Source organism: Delphinus delphis, chromosome 2 (assembly GCF_949987515.2).
Source record: "Delphinus delphis chromosome 2, mDelDel1.2, whole genome shotgun sequence".
Classification (NCBI taxonomy): domain Eukaryota; kingdom Metazoa; phylum Chordata; class Mammalia; order Artiodactyla; family Delphinidae; genus Delphinus; species Delphinus delphis.
The window spans coordinates 137,345,157-137,363,633 of NC_082684.1; the positions used below are offsets into that span (position 1 = coordinate 137,345,157).

The following is an 18,477-nucleotide window of genomic DNA, read 5'->3' on the forward strand; positions in this document are numbered from 1 at the left end:
GTGGCCATAGATGTATGGGTTTACTGGGGGTGTTTTTGTGACAAGTTCATTATTATCACCAAGGGATTTATTATCATCAAGCCTTTTGAAGGAGGGAGATGCTTTACTAATGTTGAACAATGACATTAACTCAGAAGGGATCCTCATCTTGACATTGTAACTCTTTTCTCATTTTCATTTTTTTAATTTAAAGCCGTCCTTTTGTATTCTTTCCCTTTTTACCACAGAATTCTAATGTTGAATTCTTTTTACCCTCGATAGACAGATGTACAGAAGATTTTAAGAAATGCAAGGAAACTACCTGAAAAAACACAGACATTCTATAAGGTAAGACTATCAGAATTATAGGGAATGAGGGCGGGCCCTGGGATGTGTGCCAGAAACAAACAGTTCACAGTAGCGTAGGGTAACGTTGAACATGGACAGGGATTAGAAATGTATGGTTTGTTTGTGCCTTAGTTTTTTCATCAGTAAAGTCAGTAGAAGTGATAAGTCTGTTGCTGCCCTAAAATCCAGGAATCAGAAGTGTTTAAATGACCTGGTTCTGTGCAGCGGGTCTTCTCTGCGTTGGTGCTGTTGTGAATGGCTGAGGGAAGGAGCTGCAAGGACCTGTGGGTCACAGCCCTTAAACCTCCTCACTGCTCCCATGTGGGTATCCAGTCTGACTCCAGGCAACCATTGTATGTGACTTCCAGGGATGGTGATTGCCCAGAACATTCTTACTGTACCAGAGGATCTGCTTCCAGGAATGACTTCTAAAATTGCACATTTACGAATTGCAAAAGGATGGCCCTCCAGAATCATACCTAGCTAATGCAGAACCATTGGTGGAATGAAGTTACAAGGGATGGGGTGGAGTTGAGGGGCATTTAAAGTCACTCCTTGCTTCTCCCCTGTCCTTCTGGTGTTTGGCTGAGATTAAATTAAGTGGCAGTGTGAGGTATGCTGTATTGGCAATTGTGTCCTAGCTTGCGAATCTTAAAATACGGTACACACAGCCAGCTCCAGGGTAGCATCTCTTCCAGAGAACATATGTGCTTTGTCTGGATGTTATCTTATTACCTTTATGTCTTCTAATTATGTAGCGAGCTGGTGAAATCAAGCAGAGTTCAACCAGAGAGCTGCCCAGCCCACCATGTCCCCCACTAACTGAAGCCCTAGGCCCTTGATGACCACTCCTTGGCTGTAGTCCCTGTCTCCCTGCAGAGCTGTCTATTCAGGGTGGCACACTTGTACTTCGGCCTTCTGAACTTTTCAGTTGTAAACAGATGATAGTAGAGAGGTGGTCAGAAAGCCCATTTCTCTTTTCTGGTTTTATATAACCTACAGGAAAGGGCCTCTACCAGATGGCTGTGTCAGCTCTTCCAGTGGGCGTGGAAGAGGTTATCCTCATTTTGTGCCACTGACCCCCAGAGAGGCTACACACTTGCCCAGATCACACTGCTAAGTGATAGATGGGGCATTTCATATTTCTGTGCTTCCATCCACTACTCAACCTTTTGTGGTAATCTTTGGGGTCAGACCTACTGACTCCTCCAGTGCCTCCTCCAGACATGCTCATCGTCATTCAGTCTAAGGCTCCAGCCAGAGAGGCACCGGAGGGTAAGAGCCCTCTGAGGTTTGGGGCAAGCCTTTTCTGTACCTGAGTAATGGAGGAAAAGTATCCTCCATAGAGTTATGAGTACATGAAATGATGTATGCAAAGCATCTCACCATGTTTGGCCTAAGTGCTCATGCAGGAACGTGGAGAGACCTAGAGGGTATAATGCTAAATGAGATACCTCAGATCAGGAGGATGTCATTTCTATGCAGAATCTACAAAGTACCTCACCATGTTTGGCCTAAGTGCTCATGAACTGTGGTGAGGATGACCTGAGTTTCAGTCACCTGTGTCTTCCTTAGCTTTCTGATCACCTGCAGAGGAACCACTTCCCAGTCATGTCATCACACTCTCGTTATTGGCATCTCTGTACAAGCATTTGTTCTCATATAAAAATGCTCATTTAAGATTGGGAATCAAGGAGAACTTATACTAAGCTGAGTACTTACAAAGTATGTGATGAGGAGAACACATTTCAGGAACATTGGTGTCTTTTGTTTTAGGAGCTGAACCGTTTACGAAAGGCTGCCTTGGCCTTTGGTTTCCTGGACCTGCTCAAAGGGGTGGCTGACATGCTAGAAAGGGAGTGCACGCTGCTGCCTGACACAGCTCACCCCGATGCTGCGTTCCAGCTGACTCACGCCGCCCAGCAACTCAAGCTGGCCAGTACTGGCACCTCTGAGTACGCCGGGTACGACCACAACATCACACCTTTGCAGACAGACTTCTCTGGGAGCAGCGCTGAAAGAATGTGAAGCTGACTTCATTCTTTTTTCAAGTGAAAATAATTTAGGATAAAAACTTTTCTGGTCTGTTCACCTCTGCAGCAGCTACCCGAAGACCTTCTCAAGGCTGCCTCAGAAGCACCACTTGCAGGTTTGACTCTGCTACTCTGAGAAGGGTTCTGCAGGGTGGGCAGTTGCTCGGGCTTTGACCTTAGCTTTCTGGAGCTCAGTCTTTAAAACCAAAAGACAACTGTTGCTCCCACAATGGACACCTCTCCTGAGAAGCCTGAAGGACTGACAAGCGTAGAGCCCACTCCACCTTCCTCGGGCACCCTAACAACCTGGGTTCTCTGTTCCTGAAATGCCCTTTACTCTTCTCCTCTCCCAACCACAGGGACATTTTCAGGTACCTAAGATTGGGAGAGGAGACTTGATAAGTACAAGCCCAACATCACTAAGTTTCAGAATTTCCTTAGAACTTGGGCAAAAGGTCAGTGGTAACCCTTAGGTGCTTTTGGCATATCTTGAGATACAAACTTTTAGACAGCAACCATAAATGTATAAAATGATTCTTGTTTTTTCAAATTTTTTTTAATGAAAATAAAATATTTGATTTTCTATAAAATGGTTGCACTGGGAAATTTTTAATGGGTCTTTTTGCCTTTTGCTCTGTCCTATAACCTAAGTATAATTTTAACCTCCTAAGTAGCATAGATTCATCAATCTTGAAGGTTCCTTGGGTTCCATACTGACTTCCTTGTTTCTGACACTGGTTAGGCCTCACTGCTTCACTGCCTAAGCCAGGTTCCATCCAGGTAGATTCTGATATCACTGTAGTCAGTTATGGTTCCAGTTCATGAGCTAGCTTCATGACCTTAGGCAAGTCATCTAACTTCTCCAGGCTTTGTTTACATCATCAGTGCTTTTCAGATTGTTCTGTAAACCTCCTAAGGAATGGCTGCTTCAACCCAAGCAAACATGTTTTATTTAACATGCTGAATTGCTATGTAGGCATACCTCGGAGGTTTTGCAGGTTTGCCTCCAGGCCACCGCAGTGAAGCATATATTTCACTAAAGTGAGTCACACGAATTTCTTGGTTTCCCAGTATATAAAAATGTTATGTTTACACTATACTGTAGTCTATTAAGTGTGCAATAGCATTCTAAAATAAAAGGTATATACCTTGATTTTAAAATATTTACTGCTAAAAAATGCTATCCATCATCTGACAACACAGGGTTGCCACAGATCTTCAATTTCTAAAAAATGCAAGTATCTGTGAAGTGCAATAAAGCGAGGTATGCCTATAAAATATTTTTTCTAAACAAAGGAATTTATCACTAACAATTTGGAAACCATTAGACTAAATGATCTTTAAACACAAGTTACTAAGATTTTAATTGTAAATGTTTAATAGAAATACACAATCTTTAGCTTTCTCAGACAGCAATAAAGGGGTTTATAACAATCAGTCACTAAGAATACAAGATTCTACCACAAAGATACAGCATAATCTGCTGTAAAGCTGATCTGCCCAATTACACATAGAAAGTCAGTTGAAAGAACACCAGAAATTAATACAAACAAATGTTGACAGAAGTTGCAGACATGCAAAATATCCTTCAGTGCAATGAACTTGTAAAAATATCAACCAGCCTATGCTAATCAGATGTTTTTACTTAGGTCAAACCAAGTTTCCATCTTGGGCCCAGAGAAATAGCATAACCCACTGAGTCCCCTTTCCCCCAGGAACAATGGGAATGGCAGAACAGAAAGAGTCAGCATACCTCAAATTCTTATATACAAACATTACTTGGTTTACTTGGAATGTATTAGGGGAAACTGATGTTTTCGACAATGGCCAAATCATAGTGTCTAGATTTTTTTCAGTTCCTCTGTTGGTGGATTTCCTGCCAGGAATTGTTAAAGGCTCAGCTGGTGGTTCTCCAGCCAAAGTTCTCACTTTGTTTTCACTGTCCTACTGCAGACAGGCGAAACAACAGCAAAATAAAAAGCAGGTGTTTTTGAGGCCTATTCAAAAACAGTTCCACCAACTCACTCTGACACAAGTAAATGGACTCAGTCAATGCAGGGGAAGGAACACTGAGTTTTTTATGTCTGTGCACAGCCTAAGACAGTTTCATAGGTATTTTTACTTGGCCTACTCTGATGTTTCCAGTTTGCCACAGGCTGCATGGCCAGTTTGACCCTTTTGATCCCTGTAGCACCATTTGCATTTGGAACTCTTATAATCTCATTGTTTTCTAACTAATGTTTCATCTTTCGTGTTGAAAATAGTTCTGATTTAGCTAGGAATGAAGTAAATGATCATGGTGTTCCAAGGTTCTGACTGGTTTCTCTCAAATCACCCTGGGCCTCTCCAGTGCCCACGCAGGTTAAGATGTTGTTAGAGAGATTCAGAGGTAATATGTGTCCTCCAGCCCTACTCGGACTCAGAAATGTTTTATCAATGACTGAGTAAAACTCGATTTCCAGAAAAATCAATGCCAACCCACTTAACAAGTAGCCCCTTGGGTACAGAATATATTAGGTCCTTGTCTGAGTCACTTTCACAGCCTCCTACACAGCAACGTAGTCTTGCTTTTTTTTTTTCCACAAGCAATAGCTGAAAAGAACAATTCCCAGCTATAAGAATGGCCAGTAGCTGGTAGCATCAGGGCACTGAAGAAGTATCTCTGGCCTGTGTGAAACAGACTGACTGGACATGGAGTGGGTGGGGGTAGGGCTGAGTCTTTTGCTGTCATTAACAGAATACACAGGAATGAACCTGTCATCAGGTATCAGTAATCCATGTCATGCAAGTACTACACTAAGATAATACAGTAAATTCAGGAATGTTACTGGGGAAAAAGGAAGATAGCCTCACTGAGAATTTAATCATTTAACTTTAAAAAAACTTTTACATCAGTACAAGAAGGTAAAACTAAGAATTATAGATTAGGCTCAAACTGGCAAGAAGTCATCTAAATCTCTCTTTTTAGTGGATCTTTTTCTTTTTTTGTCCAAAGCGCCGCCTGCGCTGTTTATAAAGATGACGGAAATTTATGTATAATCCTGAAAAAGAAAAGAGGCCAATTAGAAATGAGAATCTTTGTCTCTGTTTATAAGCAGAAGCTCTTGGGGCAGGACAGTCCCTAGTTGTCTGTTTTTCATATCCCACAGCCCTGTGCTTACTGCAGTTGCTCAGGAAGTACAACTTAGAACAAATATTAATAATGCACTAGAGACAATTCAATTTTCCCCCAGTGGGTTCTACAATTTAATTTTCTCCCATATTTTACTATGAAAAATTTCAAATATACAGAAGATTAAACCATTGTACAGTGAATACCACCTAGATTTAAACTCTAACTTTTTTACATTTATCACATACCCATTCCCATCTCATTCTTTATGTATTTCAATGTAAGCTGCAGACATCAGTACACTTCACCCCTAAAAATTTCATTAATTAGAGTTCAGTATTCTTTTTTTTCCTTTCTTTTAAGGTAGGATTTATATAAAATGAAATACACAAATCTGAAACAGAGAACCTAATTTTTAATTCAAGGCTATGCAATAATATGTATTAAGCAATAGCCTAAAAGGTATGAGACACTTTTCTAGGAAGCACACAATTCAGTGAACTAGAAAAACACAGGATTTAAGAGCCAGAAGAAAATTTCAATCCTACGTGATCACTGAGTAGTTCTGCAGCTTAGTCTCACCTCAGTTTTCTCACTGTACAACAGGGTTAAAAACGCTTATTTTACAGCCATTGTGAGAGAACGTATGTTTGATCCATACACAAATATAACAGGTTGTTATACTGCTTCTAAATTACGTAGATTTAGGATTTATTTCATTCTGAAGAATAAGAACAACTACATATTCATTGTAGGCAAACTATGAATACAGAACCTTGTAAGTTAGAATACGCAATAGCTTAAACAACACAAGGAAAAGCCACTAGGGTTAGTGCACATTAAAATACATCTACCTGGGACTTCTCTGGTGGTCCAGTGGTTACAACTCTGCGCTCCCAATGCAGGGGGCCCAGGTTCGATCCCTGGTCAGGGAACTAGATCCTGCATGCCACAACTAAGAGCCTGCATGCCACAACTAATACATGCCACAACTAAAGATCCTGCATGCGGCAACAAAGATCCTGCGTGCCGCAACTAAGACCTGGTGCAGCCAAATAAATATTTTTTAAAATAAATAAAATACGTCTACCCTTCTAGCTTTTTTAGTAAAATATTTTAAGGGTCTTTCCAACACTTATTCCTTTTTAACACTTTCAGTAGGCCCACCTCATGGAGCCTAATTACAGTAGTACTAGATTTATCCAGTAATAGAGGTAAAGAGCTCTTTTAATGAGTGCATTTTCCAAATTGAAGCTTACTCCCTTAAAGCGCCAAACGTTTTAATATTTTTGGTGTGAAATCTTTCTGAAATGGAAAAGAAGAACAAATGGAATAAAATTTAACCTTTGGCAGATGACCTGCCCCCATAGTGTATATTATTTAACTGCACTTCTGCCATGTGCTGATTCCGAGGGGCTCCTAAAGGGTGTAGGTCTCTTCTCCCCCACTTCTAAATGACCAAGATCGGGAATTCCCTGGTGGTCCAGTGGTTAGGACTCCGCGCTTTCACTGCCAAGGGCCCGGGTTCAATCCCTGGTTGGGGAACTAAGATCCCACAAGCCGCATGGTGCGGATAAATAAATAACCAAGATCACTGGGCTTTCCAACTTCTTGGGTTTACTTTTTGTGGTCTCCCTCTCAGTCTGGGGAAGCCAGCCTCCAAGCTGGTCCCCAATAATCCCTACCTCCTGGTATGTCATACCCTTGTGTAGTCCCCTCCCACATTATACAAGGTTGATCTGTATAAGAAAGAGAATACAGCAAAAGTGATAGTATGTCGGGGCTTCCCTGGTGGCACTAGTGGTTAAGAATCCACCTGCCAATGCAGGGGACATGGGTTTGAGCCCTGGTTCGGGAAGATCCCACATGCTGAGGAGCAACAAAGCCCCCGTGCGCCACAACTACTGAGCCTGTGCTCTAGAGCCTGGATGCCACAACTACTGAAGCCCGCGTGCCTAGAGCCCGTGCTCCGCAACAAGAGAAGCCACCGCAATGAGAAGCCCGCGCACCGCAACAAAGAGTAGCCCCTGCTCGCCACAACTAGAGAAAGCCCATGTGCAGCAACAAAGACCCAACACAGCCATCAAATAAATAAATAAATAAATCTTTTTTTAAAAAAGTGATAGTATGTCACTTCTGAGTTTAGGTTATAAAAAGCAGTGTGGACATGATAGAAGTGCTAATTATCACTATAATGGCAATCTTATTACAATTGATAAATGTATCAAATCAACATGTTATACCTTAAAGTTATACAATGTTTTATGTCAAATATATTTCAATAATAAATAAATTTTTTAAAGGCAAAAAAAAAAAAAAGGCAGTGTGGCTTCTGCTTTCTTCCAGATCACTTGCTTTGGGGAGAAGCCACGTCATGAGCATCCACGTGGAAAAGTACTATGGCAGGAAACCGAAGCCTCCTGTCCACAGCTACATAAGCGAGCTTGCAGCAGATCCTCCAGCCCCAGTCAAGTGTGCAGAAACTGTAGGCCCAGCTGAGCTGACAGCTTGACGAAACCTCATGAGCGTCCCTGAGCCAGGGCCACCCAGCTAGCCTACTTCCTGACTCTCAGGATACACGCGAGATAATAAATGTTTTCTGTCTTAAGCTGCTAAGTTTTGGGGTAATTTGTTACACAGAAAAAGATAACCAGTATACTATCTGCTGTCACATCCTTCTGTTGCCAGGAGACCATAGAGCCATACTTCAAGGCCACCCCAAGACTTTTGTGAAATACAACAGGGAGAAATATATGTAAGTATATTAAAATGTGTTAGAACTTTATCTAAAGTAAACAATCCTCATAATTAGGAAGGCTTTTAAATCTCTCATATTTGCAATAATATAGGTTTACTTCTCTTTCCCTTCTTTTAGTGCTTAGTTTTTATGAGTTAAGGCAAAACTTTATGGTTTTATATTAAAATTAATAAATAAGCAACGCTTTACATGAGGAGTGGGGGGCTTTCCTATTGTTAGGTAGAAGCCTTCTGACGTGTCCTGGCTGCTCAGAGGCCTTTACTGCCTTCCCTCCTTGCTGCCAACTGTATCACCACCTCTGTAATAATTCCTCTGGATAAGGGATCTGCTACTGAAATTAGCAGAAGTAAAATGAGCTTTTTATTCATTTTTTATTCAGTTTTAAAAGAGCTGCTTACATTGTTTTAAACATGAAGTATGGTGAAGTCCCAATGACCTAGAGCATTTCAAGAAGATAACTCACTCACTGGAGATGTGGGAAGAAATACTTCCACACATAGCATATTCTCCTACTGGGTCTATTTGGCAAAGTAATCGTTCTCTAACTTATTTCTACTCTTTTGAAAGTAAGAATACTAATAAGGATTTTTAAAACTCTGAATCATTTAACTCTACCTTCTAAGAAGTAACAGAAAAAAGGTCTATTACAGAGCCAATACTTACCTAAAAATAATATTATAAGATAAATCTGAAGAAAAAAGGAAAATCTAACTTTGATTTTCACTGGATATGGCAATGTGAAGCTGAATCTTCCTGTTTCATTAAATATTGGAATGGACTGGATCACTGAGACAGCTGAAAAGCAGAAACAAGAACGTTTTAGAAGCAAATGAAATACAGTCACATCTACTGATAGAACCTTCTAATCCCTCAAAGTTTCTGGGTTTGTTGAAAATGCTTCTTCCTCCTCTCTTTGTACAATGGGCTCATGTCTCCTTTTTTTTCCCCCTAGCTTTCCTAGGAAATAAGCCTCCAAGCTGACAACAAGGATAAATGAGGAACAGTCATCTGATAGCACTGGGCTTCCTATTCCATAAAATGAAGAGAAAAATCCCTGACTCACTCACTAGGTGTTTGTCGTAATAAAATGAAGTCATCAATAAGAACTTGCTTTCGAAAATTTAAAGTACCATATAAATAGGAAGCATGCAGTGCATGACCACCCAGCTTCCAAACCTTAACAAAATGAGCTACTTCCTTGGAACAGTCTAGATACCAGGAGTCATGTGGAAGGAAGCCACTAGAAAGAAATTCTTGAAAAGTTCAACACCCATATTTCAGACTAAGGCTGGCAGAGGAAGAAAGATCTGGCCACCCCTTGGAATTAAGGTATAAAACCTAGAGTTCCTGAAAGTACCTTCTGCCAAACATCCCAGAGGATACAGGGGAATCCACATAGTGTAACGAAGCCATGTGAGCACCTTCCAATCCATGTCAATGCAGGAAAGCATGTAGAAGGGGTACCTATTGAAAATAAGGAATTAACATGTTAAAAGCCACTGAATGCAACCCTAGAACATCATTCAACAATAATTTCACAATTAGCCACACATGGCTTCTTCTTAGCAGAATTATAAACTCCCATCATGCTCCTCCTCCAATCTTCAAAGGATATGAATTCTCAATAACGGCAGACTAAGTTTAGGTCTCAAAGGAACCCTCTATGAAAAGGTTCAGTATATAGAACAGATGCTCAGAAGCATTTTGGCTTTATTCCTAGTTGATCTACATTCCAAGTAGGTAAAGATGACAGATACTTTGACAGACACTTTATCGCTGCATAAGTGAACATTACCAAAATTAAAGTATACAAAAGACCTCTAATCTATAATCAGGAATACTCTATTTAAAAAGAGATAACATAAAAAAAAGTTGCTTCCTCCCGAACAGTAAAAGTTAATATTGAGTACCTATAATCTCTTTCGCCTTTGTGTTAAGTAAATTAGAGGGTATACTGGGTGCCATGGGATACAGACTCCATTTAAACACAATCTAGGACTGCTGATGTCTTTTCTCCCTCTTAACTGTCAACTTTACCAAAATACCACCAAACCTAGAGCTGAGAAGTCAATTTGCAAAACCAACCCTCCACTTGACTGAAAAGGGAAGAAGTATGGAGTGTGTATAGTCTGGTAAAGAAGAACACATCTACTTTAATTGGATCTTTTTTTTTTTTTTTAAAGATATTTCTTCTATTGACAACTGAGAATGGAAGAATCAGATAAGAGGTCAATTCAAACTTCAGTAATCTTGTAGTAAAAGATTCATTTCTATCATCCCTTCTCGAAGGCTAGTCTTTACTACTTCCATCCAACCTGGGATGCTCCTTCAGCCCCATGTTTCTTCAGCCCTTTCAAGAATTTTTCCATGTGAATGAGTGCTCTCTTTCCAACAAGACAGCAAGATCCTGAAGGGTAAGATCCTTTCATTTCTCTGGATCTCTCCCTCTGCTCTCCAGTGCCCAGGCTGGTATTATGATCCATTGATTGTTTAAAAAAAAAAAACTGCCTTACCTTTACAGAGCACACAGATGCAGGTAGAACTCTCCACACATAGAACCTTTATCTCAAATCAAATGAGACTCTGGATAAGACAGCAACTCCCTCAAGAAGAGAGGTGCTCCAGAGTGGGAGAAGCACTCAAACACCATCCTGGCATTTCTACCCACCTCAAAATTTCAGCTGTGCTCCATATATAAAACACAAAGAAAACCACAGCTTTGTTTTGCATTTCTTCCATGGTGCCAAAGATGATAAACAAAATGAAGTTTCTTCCAAGAAGCTATTAAAAGGACCCAAAAGAGAGAAAGAAGTTTTAAAATATATTTTCAAAAAACAACATATAAATGTATTATCTGAAACGTAACCCCACTAAATTCAAGGTAAATAGAAAAAGACTGAGAAAACTTAGAACAAGTTTAAGTACCCAAGCCAGTATTTGTGGACGTGTGTGTGTGTGTGTGTGTGTGTGTGTGTGTATTACACACGTTCAAACACAGTTTAAAGAATACTGCCAAGTGAACATCTGCGTCTGCATAACACAAGTTAAGAAACAGAACGTTACCAGTGTGGCACACCCCCTCCCTCCCCGTAGTAAGTAACTACTATCTTTTTTTTAATATTTATTTATTTTTGGCTGCTTTGGGTCTTAGTTGCAGCATGTGGGATCTTTCGTTGAGGCATGCAGGCTTCTCTCTAGTTGTGGCGCGCGGGCTTAGTTGCCCCAGGGCATGTGGGATCTTAGTTCCCTGACCAGGGATCGAAACTGCGTCCCCTGTATTGGAAGGCAGATTCTTAACCACTGGACCACCAGGGAAGTCCCAGAAACTACTATCTTGTGTTAACCATTCCACTGCTTGTCTTTATAGTTTTACTACTTATGTATGTATTCCTCAACAGTATATTGTTTCATTTTGCTTGATTTTAAACTTTCTGAAATCATACTCTATGTATTATACTCTGACTTGCTTCTTACTCAATGTGACATTCCCAAGATTCAACCATGTTGGCGCATGTGGTATTGCCCAACTCCAAAAGGCTTCACTCACATTGTATTCTACACGAATGGCATGCAGTGGAGGCATGTGATGTGATGACACCGAACCTATCTTGCCCTAGAAATTCTACCATGATGCTTATTTGTATCAGTCTTTGATATAAAAAAATATTATTCCATATTAGTGGGTCACTCACTATCCGCTTTTATTTTTTTGAACTAAACAAAACAACCTCTTTCCAAGGACAGAAAACCAAGAAATAACAAGGCTATTGTATTAACACCCTTTACCATGCAAGTGATACTATCAGAACACCAGAGCTGATATGCCAGAAAAGGGCTGAACTATAAAAACAGCATCCAGAAGAGACTAGCCAAGTCACCTGATTCCCCCTGAGTCTGGGTTGGTTGTATCTAAGAATGTGTAACTGCATATAGTTAGGGAACAAGGCAAGGAAGCCAAAAGACTTTGATGTCCCATTCCTGAGAGCAATCTTCCAAATATTAGGAAACAACCTAGATGTACTGGGGGTGGGGGGGAACTCCCCACATGAGTCAGAAGAGCCACTTTCATACATGGAAGAAAGTCCAAAGTGAAGAGAGTTCCCAGGTATTACACCACCTTCATTGACCTGAGGTGGTAGGAGACCAGGCACACCCCTATCTAAGAAGAGGTTAGGGTTTTCCACTCCTGCCTGAGAATCAAGCTTCCCTAGTTTTAAAGCTCTTTTTATAACTTTGTGATATCACGAAGATATTATAAACAATAAAATAGGCCTGAAATGGCAAAAGTCTATTTTAAAAAATATCCCTCAGGTTTCACATTTTCCAACCTGTTCAGATAAAACAATGCTATTCCTGTGCAAATAGGTATTTTTACTAACTGAGACTTCCCAGCAAAGTGTGGATACCTACTAAATAAACATTGAAACCTTTCATTCCCCACCCTCGAGCTCAACTGTTCAATACCTGGAAAAGAGAAGGTATCACTGGTGACTTAGTGACTCCAATTGCTGCATTGATAGCTTCCACAACTGCCAGCATCTGGCAGAAATACATCATGTCAGCCACGGTGTGGAACGTGTCATAAAAGGACTCTATGGGACAAATACACATTAAGGGTAAATCAACTGGCAAACTCCAACAGAAGTATTTTGCGAACTAGATAACTCTTTACACGAAAGGAATTTTAGGAAAAGTATAATAAACATCCAGTCAGAGTCAAGTTCACTATTCACCCCTCCATGGGCCTGAATAGTAAATTCTACTGTTTACCAGAAAGTTAACACATAAACCCTGTATGCCCTTCTCAGTTTTAAAAGGCAAGAAAAGACACATACCTAGACTTCACTCAGTTATTATATGCTGAAAAATCTATGTATCAAAGCACAATAATAATCTTTTCAGATCCATTATCTCATTTATACATATATCAACTGCAACCTAGCCTTTTAAAGTCTCAAAAACTGTACAATCAAATAAATGGGGTCTTCCCTGGTGGCGCAGTGGTTGAGAGTCCACCTACCAATGCAGGGGACATGGGTTCGTGCCGCGGTCTGGGAAGATCCCACATGCCGGGGAGCAGCTGGGCCCATGAGCCATGGCCGCTGAGCCTGCGCGTCCGGAGCCTGTGCTCCACAATGGGAGAGGCCACAACAGTGAGAGGCCCGCGTACCACAAAAAAGAAACAAAACGAAACAAAAAAGAAATGGTATAAACCTAAGAGTATGGAAAGTTTGAGTAAACCATAGTATATCTATTTCATGGAATATTATATAACAATTTAAATGATAGTTATTCCTTATATGAGGACAACAAATGTGGTATCAATTTGGAGTGCTCCATAATTTAATATCCTTCACTTTTCATACTGATCCTCACTTGACATCCTGCATTCGTACATTCCTCTTTGCAGTGTTTCTCAGCCAGGGCACCACTGACATTTTGGGCAAGACAATTCTTTGTCCTGCACATTGTAGAAGGTTTAGGATTCTTGCCTCTCTGCCTGTTAAAGTAGTGCCTCTAAGAAATGGCAGAGTTAGGCACCTTACCAACAAAGATGACACTGCAGACACCTCAAAAGAATACAGTTTAAATATCAAATGAATAAAACAAGCCTCTTGCAAAAACTAAAAAACTCTCTAATATTCTCACGAAAATGATCCACTTTACAATCCTGCTACAAAGTCAAACGCAAAAAAATGAAGAATGGTATATAGTGTTATTGCATAATTTTGCTGGAAAAATTCCACCAATAAGTAACTTCAAAATTTGACCAATTCTTTTCTTTGAGGAAGTAATGCAAAATTACAATTTAAATTTTTCTATATATAAGATAAAAAATTTATTCATAATTTTAAATGTCCCTTGTCAAGACAAAATCCCAATCAAATCTTTTTGTTGTCATTTACAATGAAATTCTGGTATCCTTTTTCAGGGGATTCACTTATTAATTTCTTGGACAAATTATCTTTGAAAAATGAGGTTCTCCATTACTTTGAACTAGAAAGTTGTGACTTAAGATTCAGCATATGGTAAATAAAAATAAGATCGTGTTGCTTTGCCTCTGATTTTACGGGAAATTCATCCTGTTTCAATTCAGGAATAGAAATCTGATTTCTAAAATGACTTATAAAGAATATTAATAACATTAACATGCTTATAATACTTTTTTAAAAACAAGATGCAAAATTGTACACACAGTATGACTATAATTTTTAACTGCAGGAGAAAAAAAAGACTAAAAGGAAACATATGGAAATATTAACAGTGATGGACAATGGCTTATTCACCTCCCCTTCCATCCCACCGCACCTCCTCTCTGGTTTTCTCCCATTTTCCAAACGTTCGTAAATCAGCCCAATTACTTTTATGATTCGAAAAAACTTTTTAAAAGTTCTAAAAGGCACTCATATGTTAATGGATATAGATTTAAATAGTGGTACTATAAAATAGTATACTCTTTCTGGGCAGTATAAATCAAAATCCTTAAAAGCAATCTGCCCCTAACACATTGTAAAGCAACTATACTCCAATAAAAATTCATTTTAAATAAATAAATAAGATAAAATAAAAATAATCTGCCCTTTAATCTCGTAATTCCACTTTAGGAACTGTTCCTATGAAAGTTATATGGGTTTAGAAAGATATACAACAAGGTGCCAAGAATCTGTTGCTCTGATAGATGGGATTATGGTAGGGCTTTTATTTTGTTTTATTTAAGTCTTTAATTATTAACACATTTTTATAATTAGAAAAATTTTTAAATTTATTTAATAAAGAAGTATTAATAGAGAGAGGCAACAGTTTCTACATAAGCCTAAGAGTTTGCTATTTCCTTAGCATGAGAAGTTTAGCACATACATGTTTACGTGAAAAAAACAAGTACATGTGTAGAATCTGCCATTCACCAACATCCTTTATTCAAAAAGAGATAATTGCAAAGGGCAAACTATGACCCTGGGTACCAGGCCCAGGTCCTTATTACACCTTTGAGGACTGATAAGAGAAGAATTACACCAGCAGCTCCATTCCAGCAGGTGGTTTAGGAAGGGGCTCAGAGCCAAAATAGAAATTACAAATCCAGGCAGCTTAAACACATGACCCAGATAACTTAGCAGCTTTTGGAGTGGATCCCCTAACAGCTAGCAGGCTTGAACATTCAGAATCGATCCAACTATGTTAGGTTAAATAAATAATTTATGAATTTGAATGTACCTAGTCATTCCATGGGACTTGCGATAAATTCATACTAGTAAGAGCTACAGATCTGAGAACAACTGTCTGAGACTTCCTTTGTTTCTTTAAATAACTCATCTGTAGACCTCTGGTTACACATGACTGTAAGATACTAGGCATTTGGGAAGTTTTTCACTAGCCTGCTACTGTGCTTTGCAGAATTCCAAGGTATTAAGAAGGCTGGAAAAACAACACGCACTTCTTTCACAAGATTCTGGAGCTAATTGCAATTCACCTTTACAAAACTCAGATGGGAAAAATTTAGGACTGAAGAGTAAAATAGTCTACAGGATTTTTTTCTCTTTTTAAATAGTTTATATTTTCCATTATGCTCATATTTTTCCTCATATTTACTTTATAAAATAAGGAAAAAATTTTAAATGATCCTTTCAAACCATTTGAAAATGGTGCCTTTTCTTCCAATCATTTCACATTTATTGGTTCATTTTTTTTTCTCCTTTTTATATTGGTGTGATCAAACTGGAAAAACAAATTTATGTTACCTTTTTAGCCCATCATAAGTATTCTTCCGTATTATTACAACCTCTTTAAATACTTTATATTTGCTTTACAACATTCCACTGAGTGAACAATCTAAACCAATCCTTCATTGCTGGACATTTAGGTAGTTTGTAATTTGTCACTAATACAAATAATGTCATAATGTATATCTTTTTGAAAAAGCTTTTCTTGTGGTTTCAATTATTTCTTTAGAACGTATTTCCAGAAATGAAATAACCAAGTTCAAGGATATGAACAGTTAAGGTTCTCAATGCACCCTGCAAAATGATTTTCCCAAAGAGCTGTTGTACTTATGGACCCTCCCAGTAGCCACTGTTGTGTTTATTTTAGCATATGTTGTCTTGAATTAGGTGTCTTTTACAACTTTGCAAAATTGATACATATAAAATAATATTTTTCATTTCCTTCACCATTACTGAGTTAAACATTTTGCTGTGTGCTGAATTAGTTTTATTTCCTCTTATGAACTGCCTGTACATGACCTTTACTTATCTATTGGGTGGAGTTTTCACATTCTAAAATCAATTTGTACAAGTTCTTTATATGTAAAACAAGCAACAACCCTTGCTGATATTTGTTGCAATTTTCCACCAACCCTGCCCATCCCCATTTTGCTCAATATGCTTTTAATCTTTAATGTTTTAATCTTTAATCTTTAATGTTTTGGCTGGATATTTTTACATATATAGAAATTTAGGCATTTTATGCAGTCAAGTACATTGACCTTTTTCTTCATGATTTCTTCTATCACTTTTAAGGTTAGAACGTCCTAACCCTCCACATGTGATTTTATAAAAATTTACTTTATCTTCTATTATTACTTAACTTTTTGATATATGGCTCCTAAATCCTTTGGGGGGATTTATTTTTGTATACAGTGTGAGAAGAGTCAAACAGATTATCTGCCTCCCAAACCTAACCAATTTTTAGAAACATTTCCCATCTAATAAAAAAAAAATGATTGGAAAATACTTTCCTTTCCACTGATTCATGATTCCTTTTTTTATCATATCCATAATCTGGAGATATATATATATATCTATATATATAAAATATATATATATATATTTTAATAATAATAATATATATATATATATTTATATATATATATATATATAAAATGTAAGACCTATTTCTGAGCCACCTAATCTGCTCTATTAATTACTCTATTCTTATGCTAGTGCTATACTATTTTAATTACATTCTTTCATGCCAGGTAGAGAAAGTCCTCTCCCATTACTCTTTCTTCCTTCAAATTTTATTATCTATTTATTGTTCACAATAAAATTTCAGAATACTTTAGATCACATTCTCAAAAATGTTCTGTTGTCATTTACTTTGGCCAGAATTCTGTTAAACATACAAATTAATTTAGCAAGAACTAGTATCTATTTTTTCAATATAAATTTTTATTTATTTATTTTTTGCTGAGTTGAGTCTTTGTTGCTGTGTGTGTGCTTTCTCTAGTTGCGGCAAGCGGGGGCTACTCTTCGTTGCAGTGCATGGGCTTCTCATTGCAATGGCTTCTCTTGTTGCGGAGCATGGGTTCTAGGCACACAGGCTTCAGTAGTTGTGGCACAGGGGCTCAGTAGTTGCAGCTCACGGGCTCTAGAGAGCAGGCTCACTAGTTGTGGCGCACGGGCTTAGTTGCTATGCCGCATGTGGGATCTTCCCGGACCAGGGCTCGAACCCATGTCCCCTGCCTCGGCAGGCAGATTCTTAACCACTGCGCCACCAGGGAAGCCCCAAGAACTAATATCTTTATGATAGTCTTTTCATTTAGTTTTACAATAGTCCATTTAGTCTATTTAGGCTCCAAAGGGGTGAGATCCCTTAAGGACTTGTATAACTTTGACACTGTGAGTATCACATCAATTTATTTAGTTATAAATGAACTATCAAGCCGTGAATAAGAAAGGGATGTCAGCCCAAGATGTACCCCTGGCTAGCTGTGTGGATGTGGACCATTTCTTTGACAATCTCCAAGCCTGTTTTCTCATCTGTTAAATGGACAGAACATCCAGTCTGCCTGTTTCACAAGGCCAAGGGAAGTGAAAGATGTGAGCATACAATGCAAGGCATGAAGTGCTACACAAATATGGTGGGGGGTTAGGGGGTGGGAGTGGTGGTATTGTTAATACCAAAGGCAGAGACTGTTACTTTTGGTGAACAGGGGGACAAACTACTGAAAAAAGAAAACTAGCCTTGAAATTTTGCACTTGCCTTTTCCCAAGATAAGGAACCGCACAGTCATGTTGACAAATATCCAGGAGAATCCCAAGAACTGCACTAGATTATACATGAACAGGTATCCTTTCTTCAAGCTTGCAAGAGCTGAAAAGCAAAGCAAGGTGGTAAGCTGTTAAAAGCAGTAGTCACAGCAGGAGATGGGTATGTGGGGCATACTTGAATGACTTCATCCCTCTTTACTACTTGGGTGCCCTAAGCTCCCCCAAAAATACCTGGCCCAGGTCTGCACCAACCTGGGCTCC

At 38.9% G+C, this 18,477-nt stretch overlaps 2 protein-coding genes across 6 annotated transcripts in view; one reads left to right on the plus strand and one right to left on the minus strand.

The window, feature by feature from the left end:
• INTS14 (integrator complex subunit 14) overlaps nt 1-9,212 on the plus strand; it is a 41,709-nt gene extending 32,497 nt beyond the window's left edge. For 3 of the 5 annotated variants that reach the window (XM_060005754.1, XM_060005753.1, XM_060005755.1), the window contains exons 11-12: nt 262-327; nt 2,104-2,894. In XM_060005754.1, coding sequence (XP_059861737.1) covers nt 262-327; nt 2,104-2,355 — 318 coding nt within the window. In that variant the 3' untranslated portion in view covers nt 2,356-2,894. Of the gene's footprint in view, nt 1-261; nt 328-2,103; nt 2,895-7,818; nt 8,864-9,182 lie in introns of those variants that run through there. The other 2 variants (XR_009518469.1, XR_009518468.1) reach the window with 2 other exon arrangements.
• Nucleotides 3,682-18,477, minus strand: part of HACD3 (3-hydroxyacyl-CoA dehydratase 3) — a 32,669-nt gene continuing 17,873 nt past the window's right edge. The window contains exons 6-11 of the mRNA XM_060005756.1: nt 18,209-18,319; nt 12,695-12,822; nt 10,899-11,011; nt 9,588-9,694; nt 8,894-9,025; nt 3,682-5,401 (exon numbers count right to left, since the gene is read on the minus strand). Of these exons, the coding sequence (XP_059861739.1) occupies nt 5,325-5,401; nt 8,894-9,025; nt 9,588-9,694; nt 10,899-11,011; nt 12,695-12,822; nt 18,209-18,319 (668 nt within the window). The 3' untranslated portion in view covers nt 3,682-5,324. The remainder of the gene's footprint in view (nt 5,402-8,893; nt 9,026-9,587; nt 9,695-10,898; nt 11,012-12,694; nt 12,823-18,208; nt 18,320-18,477) is intronic.